This window comes from Mustela lutreola, chromosome 4 (assembly GCF_030435805.1).
Source record: "Mustela lutreola isolate mMusLut2 chromosome 4, mMusLut2.pri, whole genome shotgun sequence".
NCBI lineage: Eukaryota > Metazoa > Chordata > Mammalia > Carnivora > Mustelidae > Mustela > Mustela lutreola.
The window spans coordinates 196502562-196521018 of record NC_081293.1 but is presented as its reverse complement, the minus strand read 5'-3'; the positions used below and the strand labels follow the sequence as shown (position 1 = coordinate 196521018).

At 49.8% G+C, this 18457-nt stretch overlaps 1 protein-coding gene across 3 annotated transcripts; it reads left to right on the top strand.

Annotated features, from left to right (window-relative positions):
• Positions 1 to 14915: 14915 nt before the first annotated feature.
• On the top strand, positions 14916 to 18362 carry RARRES2 (retinoic acid receptor responder 2). 3 transcript variants are annotated; one of them, XM_059172213.1, is made up of 6 exons: positions 14916 to 14998; positions 16029 to 16226; positions 16454 to 16558; positions 17480 to 17575; positions 17921 to 18053; positions 18245 to 18362. In XM_059172213.1, the coding sequence occupies exons 2-5, from the start codon at positions 16053 to 16055 to the stop codon at positions 18035 to 18037; spliced, it is 492 nt and encodes a 163-aa protein (XP_059028196.1). In that variant the 5' UTR covers positions 14916 to 14998; positions 16029 to 16052; the 3' UTR covers positions 18038 to 18053; positions 18245 to 18362. The 3 variants fall into 3 exon arrangements, with proteins under 3 accessions (XP_059028196.1, XP_059028193.1, XP_059028195.1); XM_059172210.1 differs by having other exon boundaries at positions 14926 to 15092; XM_059172212.1 differs by lacking the exon at positions 14916 to 14998 and adding an exon at positions 15479 to 15631.
• Positions 18363 to 18457: the final 95 nt, after the last annotated feature.

Below are 18457 nucleotides of genomic sequence, written 5' to 3'. Positions count from 1 at the left end.
TTATTGCCTTTTTGTATTTTCCTGCAGATTTACTTATGTCCCTTTGCTCACTTTATTTGTCCATTTTTTTAAGTTGGGAAATTTGGCTTTAGTTCACATTGTTTGGGGGTTCATATCTTATCAAGTAAAAGGCTATTATGGTTTCTGCCTTTGGTGTCATATATAGTGCAGCCCTGCATCCCAAATTAAATTTTATGTGTGTATTTTTATCACAGAAAATGAGTTTTAATATAGTGTAAGTACTCCCCCTACACACACATTCCTCCCCTGCCCCCAAATAAATTTTCTCAGCTATAGTCACTCATTTCTTCTTCTGAATAAACTTTAGAATTTGTCAAATATTTTAAAATATTGTCAATATTTTAAAATCCATTTGAATAGATTGAAGATCCCTGTCCCCCAATTGCTCAGGTCTTATTTTATCTCTCACAGTCGAAGTTTCTATTTGTAGATTAAATGTATAAGTTGTATACTTTTTATGTGATAAAATTGACAAACATGAGAAGAAAAACTTTTGTCAGATCATGTCCATAGCATATAGCATATCATACGATGCATGTCCAGTTTGATGGCTACAGAAGAATGGATTTGTCTATGAGAGCATCCAGAAGACACTTTGTTTGTTTGGTAAGTAGGTTCGCACACTCAGCGTGGGTGGAGCCCAGCATGGGGTCTGGAACTCAACAACCCTGAGATCAAGAACAGAGCTGAGTTCAGGAGTCAGCAGCTTGACCAACAGCACCACTCAGGTGCCCCTAAGATAGTCTAGTTTTTACCTAACTACTTAGTGAGATAGTTAATATGTAGGGAGTCCTTCTGTTGTGTCAGACAATTTTTGCTGCCTGGTGGGTCCTGGTGGGCGATAAACCCCTCACACACACATTTCAGTTAAACCTCTTAACAACCCTAGAAAACCTACTCTTCTCTTCATTTTACAGATGAAACAACTGAGTCTCAGAGAGGTGGAGGAATTTCCCCGGGGCCACACAGCTAGATAAGGGTTGATAGGAAACCGGCCCTACTCTTCACCACTGAAGCTGTACGTGTGGGAAAAGCATGGAGTGCTGGGCCCAGCGCAGAATGAATGTGAGATTCCTATCAGCTCAGGAGTAAATGCGGTGCGCATCTAATGCTTCCTTCCCTCAGGCCCCCTCCAAGGGGAATTGCCTTGCGGACCGCCTGAGTATCTTCATCTGTTGGGAACCTGTCTCACTTAAGCCCACAAACTACTCCCTCACTCTCCAGCCCCCACTAGAAGTGTCTCCCCCCGCCCCCCGCCCCATCAGGAGTAAGCCACCTGCTGTAGCTTCCTCTTTTGGCCAAAGCAAGTGATGGGGCCTTCACTCTGCAGAAGGGAAAGGAACACAGGAGTCCAGGGGTATTCCCAGGCCTTCCTGCCAGTCAGGAATTCCAGGCCTTGGTATTTGGGACTCCACCCCTTCAATATCCCTTAGAGGAGGCTATGGGGGGATGGCGCCGCAACCAGCCAAACGGCCGAACCCAGTGGAGACTGTCTCAGCTCTGACCTGCTTGCCAGAGAACAGTAGGACTGTACGGGGTAGAGGACCCACCAGGCAGCAAAACTGGCAGGGGCTCTGGGAGGATCCTCTTGCCCTCCCACCGGGCCTGGCCCCCACAACTGGATTAGATTGGCAAAGTAAATGAGCACGCCGGGGATGAGAGGAGTAATGTCTCCAGAAATTCTTTAGGAAGAGGACCCAGTACAGCTTAGAAGCAGTCCCGCATCTGCCAGCGGGCAAACCGCACCCACCCCTCGCAGATACACGGTCGGTCCCAGGGCTCCCCATAGGACTCACTGCACAGCCAACAAATACTGAGTTAGTGCCCGCCCTCTGCCACCGGCCATGTGCGGGGCCTCATCGTGAGCCACCCAGAAACAGACTGAGCTGTTTTCCCACAATGTGGAAGGACATTAAGAGGACTTCTCCGCCCGGTTTAGCAATGGAAGTCTTTCTTGGGGTAGTACTTAATAGGAAATAAAACCAAGCCATTTGTTGATAAACTTTGAATGGATGACTGTTGAAAAGCTGGAGGAGAGCAGGAAGCCAGAGAGAAGAGAGAGGGGGTATAGCTCAGTGGTAGAGCATTTGACTGCAGAGAGAAGAGAGAACTTCACTCTAATGCTCCTAACAACAGTGGGGTCGGGCTTCAGAGAGCATCCTGAAGGCGGACAGGAAGCCTCGCTGAGCCCCTTCCAGGAGTCCCCGGGCAGTGTGGGGAGGAGGCAGAAAGGTCCCACGCTGAGCTGTGTGGAGGCCACGCCTGCTGGCCCCTCGCAGGGGCTCAGGCAGCGCTCCATCCTGATCCCTCCAGGCACAGACCTGGGGAGAAAGCAGCCGCCATCCGCGCTGAGGAAGACCCCGAGTGTCCCCGGCCCGTTCCTCTGGCGAAGGGATCTTGCTGGGTCATGTGGAAACTCCCCAGGAAAAGATCATAGCGCTACTCCTTGCACGTGGCAAGGTCAGCCTGTAAGAGCTGCCCTAGACGGAGATGTCACCCAGACGGCTGCATCTGACTCTGCTGTCCCAGACCTAGTTCCAAGGGTCTTTTTCTAAAAGGAAAATCATGGGCTTGGTCGAAAGGAAACCAGGTAGAGTTCTGATTTGCTGTGGTGAGGCCCGTGCCTGGGCGCCTCCCAGCTGCGTGCCCCTTGCCCCCAGCCCTGCGCAGCCCCTCAGGCTGCCCCAGGCCTGTCCCCTCCTCCCCACTCCCCACCCGGAGCGGCCCTCCGAAACATGGTACAGTTCTGTTTGAGAACGTCGCAGACGGCTGCTGGGACCTCTGAGGTTCCAACTGGTTTGACTGCACCTGCCTTTAGAACTGGGCACCCCGAGGTCACTGCCCAGCCACGGTAGCCAGGTCCCCCCAGGGGCTTTCTCAGTGGCTGTTTCCTCTGCCTAGAAAGCCCTTCCTGCTCATCTTTATAGGGTTTGCTCATCACTTTCTTCAGATTCGAGCTCAAGCATCATCTTCCCAGAATGTGATTCCCAGCGAGCCTCTCTCCTGTCCATACTGCCCACCTGCAGGAGTTTCCTGTGGCTGCTGTGACAAACGCCCACGTATCTGGTGGCTCAAGACCGCACCATTCATTCTGTTCCAGCTCTGGAGGCCAGAAGTCCAGAATCAGTCTGGGCAGAAACGGAGGTGTTGGCCAGGCTGTGTTCACTCTGGAGGCTCTTAGGGAAAATCTGGTTCCCTCACCTCTTACAGCTTCTAGAGCTGCCTTCTGTGACCCGAGCCCAGGGCCCTTCCTCCAGCTTCCAGGCCAGCACGTCCCTTCAGTTGTGCCCTCTGTCCTGCTGGAGCCCCAGCTCCCCACCTCTCCCACTCACGAGGACACTTGTGATCCCAGGTAGAGGCCGTCCAGAGAATCCAGGCTAACTCTGGGGACAAATATAAATCAAAACTTTAATTTTCCTTAGTGCAAAAAGGAAGACTCTCTCTCCCACCCCTTCCTTAGAGCATTTACTTGCGAAAAGTTGTCATCGTGAATTTCTCTCTGCCCCTTTGAGAGGTTTGTAAGCCTGCCAGCTTTAAAACCCAGGCCTCTGCCCAAGGCCCTGGGAGCTGCATCCTTGAAATGTCAACACCAAGGAAGAGGGTGACCCACGGAAGGAGGGTGTTGGGGCTGACTTCCAGGTCACCAGGCTCCAGGCTGCAGAGCCATCTCCTGTCTTAAGGATAGAGACCGCACTGCTCCTTGGGAGAAAGGCAATTAGCAAACACAGGCGGCCACCCCGTGGCCAGGTGCGTTGAGGATGCACTCCGGGTCACAAATGGTGCCATTGGGGGAGTCCTCTTGCTTGAGGACGAGTTCCCCTCTATCTGGTGGTAGGCTGTGTCTGGTCTGCTGGGCTGTGTCACGGGGGGAGACCTCCTCCTGCTTTCTTAATCCCTTAGCGGATGGCCCACAGTGTGGGTCCCTTGCTGCTTTCGTGGTTATTGGATAATACAACTGCTTTTCTTCTCTTCTGCCTTTGCAGAGAGCTTTCCTGGGTTGGTAGGAGATCTTGTTTTTCGTTATGGTTCCCCAGCATGATCTCCCCATGTCGAGCTTCTCAGCCAACTCACATTTGCAGTGCCCTTTGCCATATAAGGTGACAACACAGACTGCAAACACTTGGACCCGAGCAGGGCTTAGGGTCGTCGTCAGCCCACCACCCACTCCTCCTGGCTGCTCTTCTAGCTCCCCTCCCCAGCTGTACTATCGTGCGTGGTTCATGTCACCAGAAAGCAGGGATCTGGCCTGTTTTTCCCCCTGCAGCCACTGTGCAGGGGAGAGGTGTCAGGTCCACAGGGAGGGGAACTCGGTACCTGCCTGGGGCCCAAATGGGTAAGCAAATGCGAGACCTCGAGCCCACCGGGAGCGAACCGGATCCTGCGTGAGGTGTGGACCATTGTTTCCCCACAAACTTTAAACTCTCCTCCCTGCTTGTTAAGCGGATGAAGGGAGTCTGACAGAACTTAGGGCGAGAGAAAAATACCACTTTTCCTCATAGGAAAATTCCAGTCGGTATGTGAGTGAGGCAAAGAAGAAGACATTTAGAAGAAAACTCAAGTCGGAAACTCTCCTCCCTTCAGGACTCAGACTGTCCTCAAGGACTCGGAGCAGTGCCTTCAACATATTCTTTTATCTGGAACGTTATTCTAGAATGACAGGAACGTGAGGACCTTTGAGGAATCTCTGCTCTGAGGTGGACCGTTGCTCAGGGGAAGGAAGGCACCTGACACTCCAGAGACCACGTTTACCACTACTTGGTGATTTGCTCTTGGGACCATATGCTGCCAGGAAACGTGGCAACAAACCATTGCGGTGTCTCAGCCAAGAGAGAAGGCACTTGACTTTACCTAGAGATCTCCATGTTTACCCACTTGAGGTAAAATCTCTTCTATTCTTGGGACGCTATGTCTTTGTCTACTCCACACTGGCTTCGGGTTGTATCTTCTTCAACTTAATTCTAAAGTTGGGTTAGAAGCCCCATGTGTATCCATTCTTGGTTTAAAATCTACGAAAAACCAAGCTTGATTGGGAAACACCAGGAAAATTCTAAAACCGAATCTCTGCGAAGCCTTCGCTGTTTAGCAGAAGCAGGCATCTGCAAACGTGTCACGCCCGCCGGTGGCACATGCTCCTGTGCACGAAGGCCATCCGGTCGAGTTCGTCGGGTAACAGAAATGCTACCTCCAACCGTAGCTCATTCCTACCCAGACCCTCCTCAGATAACTGCATGTGGGCAGGCAGAATGCAAACTTGGTTTCAGCTCAGAGACTCCGCATGAGTTCCAAGGCCAAATCGGGCTCACGGTTACACGCACTGCCTTCCGAGTCGGCTGGTGCTGTCTCAGATGTTCTCAGAAGTGGTTTGCTCCAGATGTCTTAAAACACGAGTAGAGAGTTACCTCTTATGTGGTTTAAGAAGGTTTATTTGGGGGACGTTATTAGAAAGGACAATACCTGCTACATGGTAACATTCTATTAAATGACTAGAGCTGACAAATAATATATAAAATAAAATTAATTCTAAAATGCACATTTGGAAAATATTTGATTTCACGGCGTCTGAACTGCTCTAACTGCCTTCCTCTGGTGGGGCTGCTGCTTCTTCTCTGTGCGGCTCTGGTGTGCGGTTCTAACCAAACGATCATGATCTATGGGTCAGAGGGAGCTAAAGAAGTTCTGTGGTTAAACTAGGAATCAAAAATCGTAGGCTACCACAAGTATGTAAGAAAGATAATTTCTGGGATGCCTGGATGGCTTCGTCAGCTAAAGCCTCTGACTCTGGCTTTGGCTCAGACCATGATCTCAGGGTTGTGAGACTGGGCCCTGCTTCAGGCTCGGCACTGGGTGTGGAGCCTGCTTAGGATTCTCTCTCTCCCTTTCCCTCTGTCCTTCCCTGCTCGCTCGCTCGTTCTCTCTCTCTCTCTCTCTCTCTCTGTCCCAAATTAGTAACAATTCCACAGCCTGTTATTTGAAAGCACTGGCTGAGAAACTGGGCCCTTGAAGGGCCTCGCTTGTGCTCACCATCCCCATCTAGTGGTGGATCCCCCAGGACGGCTTACTGGACTCCATGAGATCTGACAGACCTCCAGTCTATCTGCCTTCCAACCACTTGGATTTAAGAAAATACTGAAGAAAAAGAAGAATAAAGGAAGGAAGGAAGGAAGGAAGGAAGGAAGGAAGGAAGGAAGGAAGGAAGGAAGGAAGGAGTGAGTAAGGAAGGAAGAAAAAAGAAAAAATATTTTTACATCCATGAAGCTGTTTAAATATACTTCATAAAGACGCAAATTCCTTTTATTAGTTTGCTGAATTTTCTCTCCCCCCCCTCTTTTTAAAAGATTTTATTTATTTATTTGACAGATAGAGATCTCAGGACCCTGGGATCATTACCTGAGCCGAAGACAGAGGCTTTAACCCACTGAGCCACCCAGGCACCCCTTTTATTTCCTTTTTAAAAATTAACATATAATGTATTATTTGCTTCAGGGATACAGGTGTGTGAATTATCAGTCTTACACAATTCACAGCACTCACCATAGCACATACACTCCCCAGTGTCCATCACCCCGCCGCCCTATGCCTACCTCCCCAGCCTCCCAGCAACCCTCAGTTTGTTTCCTGAGATTAAGAGTTTCTTATGGTTTGTCTCCCTCCCGATCCCATCTTCTTTCATTTTTTCCCCTCCCTACCCCCAAGACCCTCGACCCTGACACTCAAATTCCTCGTATGAGACAGATCATATGATTATTGTCTTTCTCTGATTGACTTATTTCACTCAGCGTAATACCCTCTAGTTCCATCCATGTCGTTGCTAAAGTGAAGATTTCATGTTTTTTGATGGCTGCATAGTATTCCTGTGTGTGTGTGTGTGTGTGTGTGTGTGTGTGTACCACATCTTCTTTATCCATTCATCTGTGGATGGACATCTAGGCTCTTTCCTAGAGTTTCCCAATAGTTTGGCTATTGTGGACATTGATACTATGAACATTGGGGTACACATGCCCCTTCGGATCACTACATTTGTGTCTTTAGCATAAATACCCAGTAGTGTGATTGCTGGGTCATAGGGTAGCTCTATTTTCAACTTTTTGAGGAACCTCCATACTGTTTTCCAGAGTGGCTGCACCAGCTTGCATTCCCACCAACAGTGTAGGAGGGTTCCTCTTTCTCCACATCCTCACCAGCATCTGTCATTTCCTGACTTGTTAATTTTAGCCATTCTGACTGGTGTGAGGTGTATCTCACTGTGGTTTTGATTTGTATTTCCCTGATCCCGAGTGATGTGGAGCACTTTTTCATTTGTCTGTTGGCCATTTGGATGTCTCCTTTGCAGAAATGTCTGTTCATGTCTTCTGCCCATTTCTTGATTGGATTATTTGTTCTTTGGGTGTTGAGTTTGATAAGTTCTTTATAGATTTTGGATACTAGCCCTTTATCTGATAAGACATTAGCGAATATCTTCTCCCATTCTGTGAGTTGTCCTTTGGTTTTCTTGACTGTTTCCTTTGCTGTGCAAAAACTTTTTACCTTGATGAAGTCCCAACAGTTCATTTTTGCCCTTGCTTCCCTTGCCTTTGGTGATGTTTCTAGGAAGAAGCTGATACGGCCCAGGTTGAAGAGGTTGCTGCCTGTGTTCTCCTCAAGAATTTTGATGAATTCCTATCTCACACCGAGGTCTTTCATCCATTTTGAGTCTGTTTTTGTGTGTGGAGTAAGGAAATGGTCCAGTTTCATTCTTCTGCATGTGGCTGTCCAATTTTTCCGACACCATTTGTCAAAGAGGCTGTCTTTTTTCCATTGGACATTCTTTCCTGCTTTGTCGAAGATTAGTTGACCATAGAGTTGAGGGTCTATTTCTGGGCTCTCTATTCTGTTCCATTGATCGATGTGTCTGTTTTTGTGCCAGAACCATACTGACTTGATGATCATAGCTTTGTAACAGAGCTTGAAGTCTGGAATTGTGATGCCGCCAACTTTGGCCTTCTTTTTCAATATTCCTATGGCTGTTCAGGGTCTTTTCTGGTTCCATATAAATTTTAGGATTATTTGTTCCATTTCTTTGAAAATAATGGTTTTTTTAAAAAAGATTTTATTTATTTATTTATTTGACATACAGTTCCCAGGACCCTGGGATCATGACCCGAGCCAAAGGCAGAGGTCTTAACCCACTGAGCCACCCAGGTGCCCCAAATTGATGGGATTTTATAGGGATTGCATTAAATGTGTAGATTGCTTTAGGTAGTGTAGACATTTTCACAATATTTTTTCTTTCAATCCATAAGCATGGAACTTTTTTCCATTTCCATTTCTTTGTGTACTTTATAATTTTGAGTATAGATTCTTTGCCTCTTTGCTTAGGTTTATTCCTAGGTATCTGACAGTTTTGGGTGCAATTGTAAATGGAATCAACTCCTTAATTTCTCTTTCTTCTGTCTTGCTGCTAGTGTATAGAAATGCAACTGATTTCTGTGCATTGATTTTATATCCTGACACTTTACTGAATTCCTGTTCTAGCAGTTTTGGAGTAGAGTCTTTTGGGTTTTCACATAAAGTATCATGTCATCTGCAAAGAGTGAGAGTTTGACTTCTTCTCTGCTGATTCAGATGCCTTTTATTTATTTTTGTTGTCTGATTGCTGAGGCTAGGACTTCTAGTACTAAGTTGAATAGCAGTGGTTATAGTGGACAGCCCTGCTGTGTTCCTGACCTTAGGGGATAAGCTCTCAGTTTTTCCCCCACTGAGAATGATATTTGCTGTGGGTTTTTCAGAGATGGTTTTTTTGATATGGAGTTATATGCCCTCTATCCCAACACTGTGAATAATTTGATCAAGAAAGGATGCTGTACTTTGCCAAATGCTTTTTCAGCATCTATTGAGATTATCATATGGTTCTTGTTCTTTCTTTTATTAATGTATTATATTACATTAATTGATTTGCAGATGTTGAACCAAACTTGCAGCCCAGGAATAAATCCCACTTGGTCGTGGTGAATAATCCTTTTAATGTACTGTTGGATTCTATTGGCTAGTATTTTGGTGAGAATTTTTGCAACCATGTTCATCAAGGATATTGGTCTGTAATTCTCCTTTTTGGTAGGGTCTTTGTCTGGTTTGGCGACCAAGGTAATGCTGGCCTTATAAAATGAGGTTGGACGTTTTCCTTCCATTTCTATTTTTTGGAACAGTTTCAGGAGAACAGGTATTAATTCTTCTTTAAATGTTTGGTAGAATTACCCTGGGAAACCATCTGGCCCTGGGATCTTGTTTGTTGGGAGATTTTTGATGACTGCTTCAATCCCCTTATGGGTCTGTTCAGGTTTTCTGTTTCTTCCTGGTTCAGTTTTGGTAGTTTATATGTCTCTAGAAGTGCATCCATTTCTTCCACATTGTCAACTTTGCTGACATATAGTTGCTCATAGTATGTTCTTATAATTGTTTGTATTTCTTTGGTGTTGGTTGCATTCTCCCCTCATTCATTCATGATTTTATTAATTTGGGTTCTTTCTCTTTTCTTTTTAATAAGTCTGGCCAGGGGTTTATCAATCTTATTTATTCTTTCAAAGAACCAGCTCCTAGTTTCATTGATTTGTTCTATTGTTCTTTTGGTTTCTATTTCATTGATTTCTGCTCTGATCTTTATTATTTCTCTTCTCCTGCTGGGTTTAGGCTTTCTTTGCTGTTCTTTCTCCAGCTCCTTTAGGTGTAGGGTTAGGCTGTGTACTTGAGACCTTTCTTGTTTCTTGAGAAAGGCTTGTATTGCTATATACTTTCCTCTCAGGACCACCTTTGCTCTGTCCCAAAGATTTTGAACAGTCATGTTTCCATTTTTACTTGTTTCCATGAATTTTTTTCAATTCCTAATTTCCTGGTTGAACTTTTCATTCTTTAGTAGGATGCTCTTCAGCCTCCATGTATTCAGGTTCTTTCCAACTTTCCTCCTGTGGCTGAGTTCTAGTTACAAAGCATTGTGGTCTGAAAATATGCAAGAAATGATCCCAATCTTTTGGTACTAGTTGAGACCTGATTTGTGATCCAGGATGGGGTCTGTTCTGGAGAATGTTCCATGTGCACTAGAGAAGAATGTGTATTCTGTTGCTTTGGGATGGAATGTTCTGAATATATCTGTGATGTCCATCTGGTCCAGTATGTCATTTAAAGCCTTTATTTCCTTGTTCATCTTTTGCTTGGATGATCTGTCCATTTCAGTGAGGGGGGTGTTAAAGTCCCCTACTATTATTGTATTATTGTTGATGTGTTTCTTTGATTTTGTTATTAATTGGTTTATATAATTGGCTGCTCCCATGTTAGGGGCATAGCTATTTAAAATTTTTAGATATTCTTGTTGGACAGGCCCTTTAAGTATGATATAGTGTCCTTCCCCATCTCTTATTATAGTCTTTGGCTTAACATCTAATTTATCTGATATAAGGATTGCCACTCCAGCTTTCTTTTGATGTCCATTAGCATGGTAAATTGTTTTCCACCCCTTACTTTAAATCTGGAGGTGTCTTTGGGTCTAAAATGAGTTTCCTGCAGACAGCATATCCTGCAGATGGATCTTGTTTTTTTAATCCATTCTGATACCCTGTGTCTTTTTTTTAAAAAAGATTTTATTTATTTATTTGACAGACAAAGATTACAAGTAGGCAGAGATGCAGGCAGAGAGAGGGAAGCAGGCTCCCTGCTGAGCAGAGAGCCCGATGTGGGGCTCGATCCCAGGACCCTGAGATCATGACCTGAGCAGAAGGCAGAGGCTTTAACCCACTGAGCCACCCAGGCACCCCACCCTGTGTCTTTTGATTGGGGCATTTAGCCCATTTACATTTGGGGTAGCTATTGAGAGATATGAATTTAACGCCAGTGTATTGCCTGTAAGGTGACTGTTACTGTGTATTGTCTCTGTTCCTTTCTTGTCTGTTACTTTTAGGCTCTCTCTTTGCTTAGAGGATCCCTATATTTTAAATAGGGCTGGTTTGGTGTTTGCAAACTCTTTTAATTTTTGTTTGTCCTGGAAGCTTTTTATCTCTCCTTCTATTTTCAGTGACAGCCTAGCTGAATATAGTATTCTTGGTTGCATTTTTTTCTCGTTTAGTGCTTTGAATATATCATGCCAGTCCTTTGTGGCCTGCTAGTCTCTGTGGAGAGGTCTGCTGCCAATCTAATATTTCTATCATTGTATGTTACAGACCACTTGGTCCCAAGCTGCTTTCAGGATTTTATCTTTGTCACTGAGACTTGTAAGTTTTACTATTAGATGATGGGATGTGGACATATTTTTATTGATTCTGAGAGGGGTTTTCTGTGCCTCCTGGATTTTGATGCTTGTTCCCTATAGCCATCCCTCAGAACAATGTATTACTTAAAATATAACCCATAAGAAATTAGCTAGTCACCAAGCATGCTTAAAAATAGCCTTAAGAAAAACCTGTACTAGCAACAGGCCTCTGTGGGAGAGGATGACATGTCCTTGAAGCCGAGCAGCTGGAAACACCTGGCCTGCTCAAGATGGAACGCCTCCTGCTTCATCTATTACCTCCCCTTCCCCAGAGAGCACCTGCAGTTAGTCAGACAATCCTTTTTGTCTGGTCTTTCTCAACTATAGGTCACGTACTACGTGACCAGACATATTTTGCCTTTCTTCTTACTTATCTACAAGACTCGTGGTTAAAAGCAGTCAGTCCCTCCTGTCTCCCTGGTCTCTGGCCATGTTCCGTGCTCACCTGGCCTGCAATCAAGCATTTCTATCTATGGCACACAGCCCCATTTGGAGTCTCCAAATCCAGCTGATCCCTTCAGTGTGCTGCCCCACCCCTCCTCCTGGAGGAGTAAGGAGGCACTCTCCCCGGATCTGCACTTGTGGGGTCCCTGCTTGAAGAGCAGTGGCCCAACTGTACTTTGGATCACAGTTTAATGTAACCCCAAGCTGAGAGCCCCCACCTCAATTCTGTCTCTGTAGTCAGCTTCCCTGCTGTGATACCTGGGAGCTCTGCCACACTCAGACACCCCTGGTCTTTCTGTGACCCCACAGTTCCTGAGACCACACTGTCCTGCGAGGGTCTCATGCACCGCTTAGCCTCTGAAGCGACATCTCTCAGTGAAGTGGACTTTGCTAAGATTTTGTGCTCTCCACTGTTCTACCACTTGCCAGGAGCCGGTCCCCTCCCCCACAGTCTCTCTTCCTGAATGTTGCCTCAGATTCACTTCATGCGTCCTACCTTCCAGGAAGTGGTCGCTTTTCTGTTCCTACTGTTGCTGCTCTTCTCTTTGATCTCCTGTTGAGTTTGTAGGTGTTCAGAATGGTTTGATAACTATCTGGCTGAACTCCTGGGACCTGATGATATTCCGGTCTCCTATTCCTCCACCATCTTGCTCAGTTTGTTGAATTTTCTTGAGTTATTATAAATTTTTAAATGTTAATGGCACATTATTTTTTTTTAAAGATTTTATTTTTATTTGACAGAGAGAGACAGTGAGAGCAGGAATACAAGCAGGGGGAGTGGGAGAGGGAGAAGCAGCCTTCCCACCAAGCAGGGAGCCTGATGCGGGGCTTGATCCCAGGGCCCTGGGATCACGATCTAAGCCGAAGGCAGATGCCTAACGACTGAGCCATTCAGGTGCCCCATTTTTTTTTTTTTAAGATTTTATCTATTTGACACAGAGAGAGAGAGAGAGAGATCACAAGTAGGCAGAGCAGCAGGCAGAGAGAAGTGGGTAGCAGGCTCCCCACTGAGCAACGAACCCGATGTGGGGCTGGATCCCAGGACCCTGAAACCATGACCTGAGCCAAAGGCAGATGCTTAACCCACTAAGCCACCCAGGTACCCCCTTGTTAATGTTAAGAAACAGCCACTGATTAAAATCCAAGTTTCATTTCTTGCGACCTTAAAACATTACAAAAGGCATCCTGATTTCTTATATATTTTTTCCAGATAAAATACAGGATTCATATGTTTATTCTCAAAAAGCAATTTAGATTTTTTTCAGCTTAGTATTAGCCATTCTAGCTAATTCTTTGATCACAAAGCACCTGATTAGTCTTAGAAAAGGATTTCCTGTGTGTGTGTGTAGGTTTGCTAAGACTGTCTACACACTGGGTGGTTTAAACAATAGAAAATTATTTTGCTAACTCTTGAGGCCAAAAGACCAAGATCAAGGTGTTGGCGGTGTTGGTTCTCTGAAGTTCCTCTCCCTGGCTTGTAGGTGGCTGTCATCTCCCTGTGTCTCCACATGGTCCTCCCTCTGTGTCCTAATCTCTTCTTAAAAGGACCCTAGTCGGGGCGCCTTGCCTGGCTCAGTAGGTTAAAATCTCTGCCTTCGGCTCAGGTCATGATCTCAGGGTAACTGAGATCAAGCCCCGCATCGGGCTCTCTGCTCAACGGGGAGCCTGCTTCCCCCCTCTATCTCTCTCTGCCTGTCTCTCTGCCTACTTGTGATCTCTGTCTGTCAAATAAATAAATACATAAAGGACCCTAGTCATATTGGATCAGACATCCCAACCTCCCCATGTGACCTCATTTTTCTCTTAATTACCTCTTTAAAGTCCAACCCTCCAAATACTGTCACATTCTGGAGGTACCTGGGGTTATGACCTCAACATATGAATTTTAGGGGCGCGCGCACACACACACACACACACACTCTATATATACATATATATATATAATATAGTGGTGAGATAGTCATTTTTCTTCTTTAATAACTCATAGACTCTGATTAAACATGACAGATCACACACATGTGTTTATCCCTACTCCTTCCCAAAACGCTGTCAGAACAACGGTGAATGAATAAGATGGTATAAATGCACAAGGAGAAAGGAGATGGGCGAGGAGACAACCAAGGGCGAGATACAGGACGCACGCTACAAGAGGCCATGGAAGGAACCACGGTAGCTGTCCGAGCTCCCTGCAGCCCGGGGTCTTTCTGGTGCCCCCAGAGCACATTGCAAAGGAAGCTGCCAGCTCCGTGTGGGGATCCATGGCAGGGGTGAATAGGGACAGGGAGAAAATCTATGCCAAACACTGGGCCATCAGTCACTAGGGATTCAGGAAGGTAAATGAGACCCTGTTTTGGGCAATTAGCTTAGGGCCTGGGGCTGGAGAAATGGCCAGGCTGATTCCCGGCCCACGGGGTCCCTGAGCCCACTCATACTTGCTCAGGATGCACACGAGCTGAGCAGTATTTGGACAGCTCCCCCCATCCCACACTAGCTTTGTTAATTCCATCACACCCTTCTGCTGAGCCTGTGGCCTCCCAGGAGCCCATGTGAAAGCCCTGAATTTCTCACCAGCAAGGATGGGACACGCAGGATCAAGACTGACCGTGTGTGCTTGTGATACAGGGGTTGCTGGACACCAGAATCCACTCTGACAGAGAGGCCTTCCTTCCTGGTGTGGTTTTAGGGCTTGGGAAGCAGGGGAAGGGATCAAATGACTCCTCAAGGTCCCATGGGGTTTGAAGATGTCTGTATTTCTGGGAAGAATGTCCTGAAATGTGTGTGTGAGGATTCTGGGGACTGGTCACTCAGGAGAGCCAAAGAAGAAGGCGGCCCTACAGAGGCGGGACTGGGGCGGGGGTGGGGTGGCAGGCAATGCAGCCCATATCTCATGGAGGAGAGAGTGGGTCAAGACCACCAGATGCTTGGGCTCCTTGGTCAGGGGGAGGGGGAGGGGAGGGCGGCTTGGCCAGGCTTGGCCAGGGTCAGCCAGAGTCAGCCAGGGTCGGGGTCAAGGTCTGGCGGCAAGATTGCAGCTGGGAGGCCTGTGGGTGGATGGGAGGGAGGTCTCAGAGGGCTGTCTGCCAGGAGGCCGGTCCTAATGGGATGGGGAGGAGCCTTGGGCAGGATGGGAGCTGGAGGGGCCCAAAGGGTGGGAGTGGGAGGAGATGGGGGCTGACCAGGAGGAGTGGAGGGGGCAGGAAGCGGCTGACAGCCTGGCCTAGAGTCAGCCACGGGAAGCAGAGACCCCGAGGCACAGAAGAGGTGAGGAGGGGAGAGAAGGCCAGGGAGGCAGCCGGGGCGTGGAAGGAGACCAGCCAAAGGGAGCAGCTCCACAGGAGAGACTGTCAACCCGTCTGTAAGTCCTTGTTTCAAGGCCACACCCTGAGATCTCTCTCCGTGAGGGGACCTCTGTTTCCACCTCTGCAGCTTTCTGGTCCTAAGACCACCAGTACACACAGAGTTTTTGGGGGGAGTCCATGACTCAGGCAAACCCAGTCACAGATAAAGGGACAGGATCAGGAGGTCTAGGAGAGGGGTGGTGGGAAGGCCCCAGAAAAGGAGTTAAGGGAGGGAGGGGCTGCCTAACGAAGAAAGCCATGGTGGGGCAGAGGTGAGACTGCAGGGTCTGGGCTGGGGTAGGGCCAGTGATCAGGAGCGGCCCCAGCACAGGGAGGGTTAAGCATCCTCCGGGTTCCCACCCCGCTCTGGGCCCCTCCCCCGTGTTTGCGTCCTCCCAAAACTATTCGGCCTCCAGCTGGCCTCCATTCTATATCCTTCCCCTCCCCCTTGAGTTAGCCTGGGGGAAGAAGGGGGTGCAGGGGCCAGGGTTCCCAGGACTGGGAAGGAGCCCACAGGCTCGGAGTGCTGAAGGAGAAGCGACCTGGAGAGGCTGAGGTGGGGAAGCCGAGGGGGTCTCTGAGAGCAACGGGCAGGAAAGGGGACCAGAGACTAAGTGGGGGAGAAGGAATGGGCCAGAAAGTGTTGGGGGAAGGGTGCAAGTGGGCAACAGGAGGGCTTCCCAGGCTGTTGGCCTGAGGACAAAAGCCAACTCAGCACCTACTACCCGGGAGGAGGCCAAACATGGGCAGAGCTGGGCCCAGGGAACAGTGGGGGGCAGGGAGGACCAGGGGAATACCAGAGGGATCTCTACCAAAGGGCCACCTCCTGGCCCTCCAAGCCCAGCCTGGAGCCCTGTCAGGCACCCCCCCACGCTCCCCCCCAGCTCCGGGGCCAGGTTGCTGGCAGCGCTGCGAGCTGGCATCAAGAGCTGAGAACCCAACACTGTTGGCAGGGCCGGGGAGACCGACGCGACGCCATGTGGCAGCTGCTGATGCCTCTGGCCCTGTGGCTGGGCGCAGTGGGCCTGGGCAGAGCCGAGCTCACGGCAGCGCAGCAGCGTGGCCTGCAGGTGGCCCTGGAAGAGTTCCACAAGCACCCGCCCGTCCAGTGGGCCTTCAGGGAGACCGGCGTGGACAGCGCCACGGAAACAGTGAGCGGCATCGCCAAGTGGCGTCGCCTGGGGCGGGACGGGGCTCGTTCCCAGGAAGCAGGTGCCCAAGCCCTCGGGCTCAATGAACACCCAGTTCTCCAGGGAGAGGCCAACACCCCAGCCCCCTTCTCAGCTGTTTCCTGGGGGGCTGGGGAGGAGGGACGGGTCACACCCCGGATTGCTCGGTGAGCTCAGCCGGCTGCTGGCCCTTCTCTGTCTGCGGGCAGCCCTTCCCTGCAGGGACCTTTGTGAGGCTGGAATTTAAGCTCCAGCAGACCAGCTGCCGGAAGAAGGACTGGAAAAAAGCAGAGTGCAAAATCAAGCCCAACGGGGTGAGTTGCAGGCTTGTGTGTGTCTGTCTGTGTGTGTGTGTGTGTGAGAGAGAGAGAGAGAGAGAGAGAGATGGGGCATTTGCTCAGGGCAGGGGTCTGTGACAGGGGTTTAGGAAGAGAGCCCCGGTTGGAGCAGTGGTCCCTTGGGGGAGCGGCCTCTCCAGGAGCTCACCTGGCCCAGTCTGAGCCGGGGCCTGTGACGCCGTGGGTGGCCAGGGCTGGGCTACTCTGAGAACATCTGTTCTTCAGAGAGAGTCCCCCTCCCGTCTGGGCTCCTCTCTCGGCTTGGCTGGCTTGGCTTCGGCTTCGGGTCTGTGGTGGAGGAAGCCCACGGCAGGGGGTTTGTCTGCCCCCACCCCAAGCCTGGTGAATTCCCCACTCTCAGTGAGGCTTTGAGTAGAGATGGCCCAGCCCAGGCGGACTCCTCACAGGGCTTGACTGTAACTAGCCCCCTTGGGGGCATACCCATGGCTGTGGGCAGTCCCCAGTCCTGCTGTTCCAAGCACTAGCCTATGACTCGGGGGTGCTCTGAGGGCCTGTTCCCTCCCACTGTTAAGGGACGGACTGGATTTTATCAGTGACTTTCCAGACTTCATGTCAGGACACTTGCGTCCATATCAAGCTTTTTAAGAACACGCAAATAAATATAACAGAGCTGCAAAGTGGTTCGAGGGGGACATCAGGCGGGGAGAACCCATCTGGGGGAAGAGTCCTGCCCAGACACGTACGCTGCCTAAAATCTCCCAGTCCCCGGGGGGCTGCGCCCGGAGCCAGCTGGCCCGCATGACCCCTCACCCCTCTGATCTAGGACCCACCAGGGGAGCCGGTCCCCATCTCAGGCAGCCCCCCGCTTCCACCCTGGTGGGGCGGCACCCCTGCCCTGACCCCTTTCCTCTCCCGGCCCCATGCTCCCCTCCCCAGAGGAAGCGGAAATGCCTGGCCTGCATCAAACTGAACTCTGCAGATAAAGTCCTCGGCCGGATGGTCCACTGCCCCATACACACGCAGGCTCTGCGGGTAAGAGTGGGCAGGGGAGGTGGGGAGGCTGGGGAAGATGCTGGGAAGATGGAGAAGCTGGTCCTGTGGGAGAGGTCAGAGCCCGAAGCACAGACTGAGGTGCACAGAGGGCAAGGAGGGAGGGGTGAGGAGGGGCGAGGGGGTATGCGGAGAGAGGAGGCGAGAAGTGAGGAGGGGTGAGGAGGGCCAAGGAGGGGCTCTGGGCCTGGCCCCGCTATTCCCCAAGGGATGTGGAGGTGGGTGCCACAGAGGACGCAAGCACCGTCCCCAGGGGTACTCTCCACGGGGACACCCTCCCCGGAACCCGCTGGTGCCCCGGGCCTGAGCAGCTGCCGCCACCGGCAGGACCCCGAGGAGCACCAGGAGGCTCAGTGCGGCAGGGTGGAGCGCGCGGGCGAGGACCCCCACAGCTACTACTTCCCAGGACAGTTTGCCTTCTTCAAGGCCCTGCCCCCGAGCTGAGGCCCGACGGTAGATGGTAGGTGCCCACGACGGGGGGGACAGAACTGAGCTGGGACAGCGCTCATGTGTTTGGGGCTGGAGACTGGGCCGGTGTGGGGCTGAGGGCAGCGGTAGGGGAAGGATTCAGAGTCTGGGAAAAGAGCTTGGACTGGCCCAAACAGCCTCCCTCACACCCAAAAACTCGGGTTTCTTTCTCTTTCCCTCTAGAATTCTGTCCCGCTTCCCGGACAGCTGCAGGAGCTGACCAGTGCAACGCCAACCTGCCGTCCCCGAGCCCAGGGAGTACGAGCCCATTATCCCCGAGCCAATAAACTGCTCTCCCAGACTCGTTCTGTCCTCTCGCATGCCCCCTTCCCCTGAGCTCGGCGGTAGGAGTAAGGTCTCGCAGGAGCAGCAGAGCCGGGGCAGCAGGAGAGACCA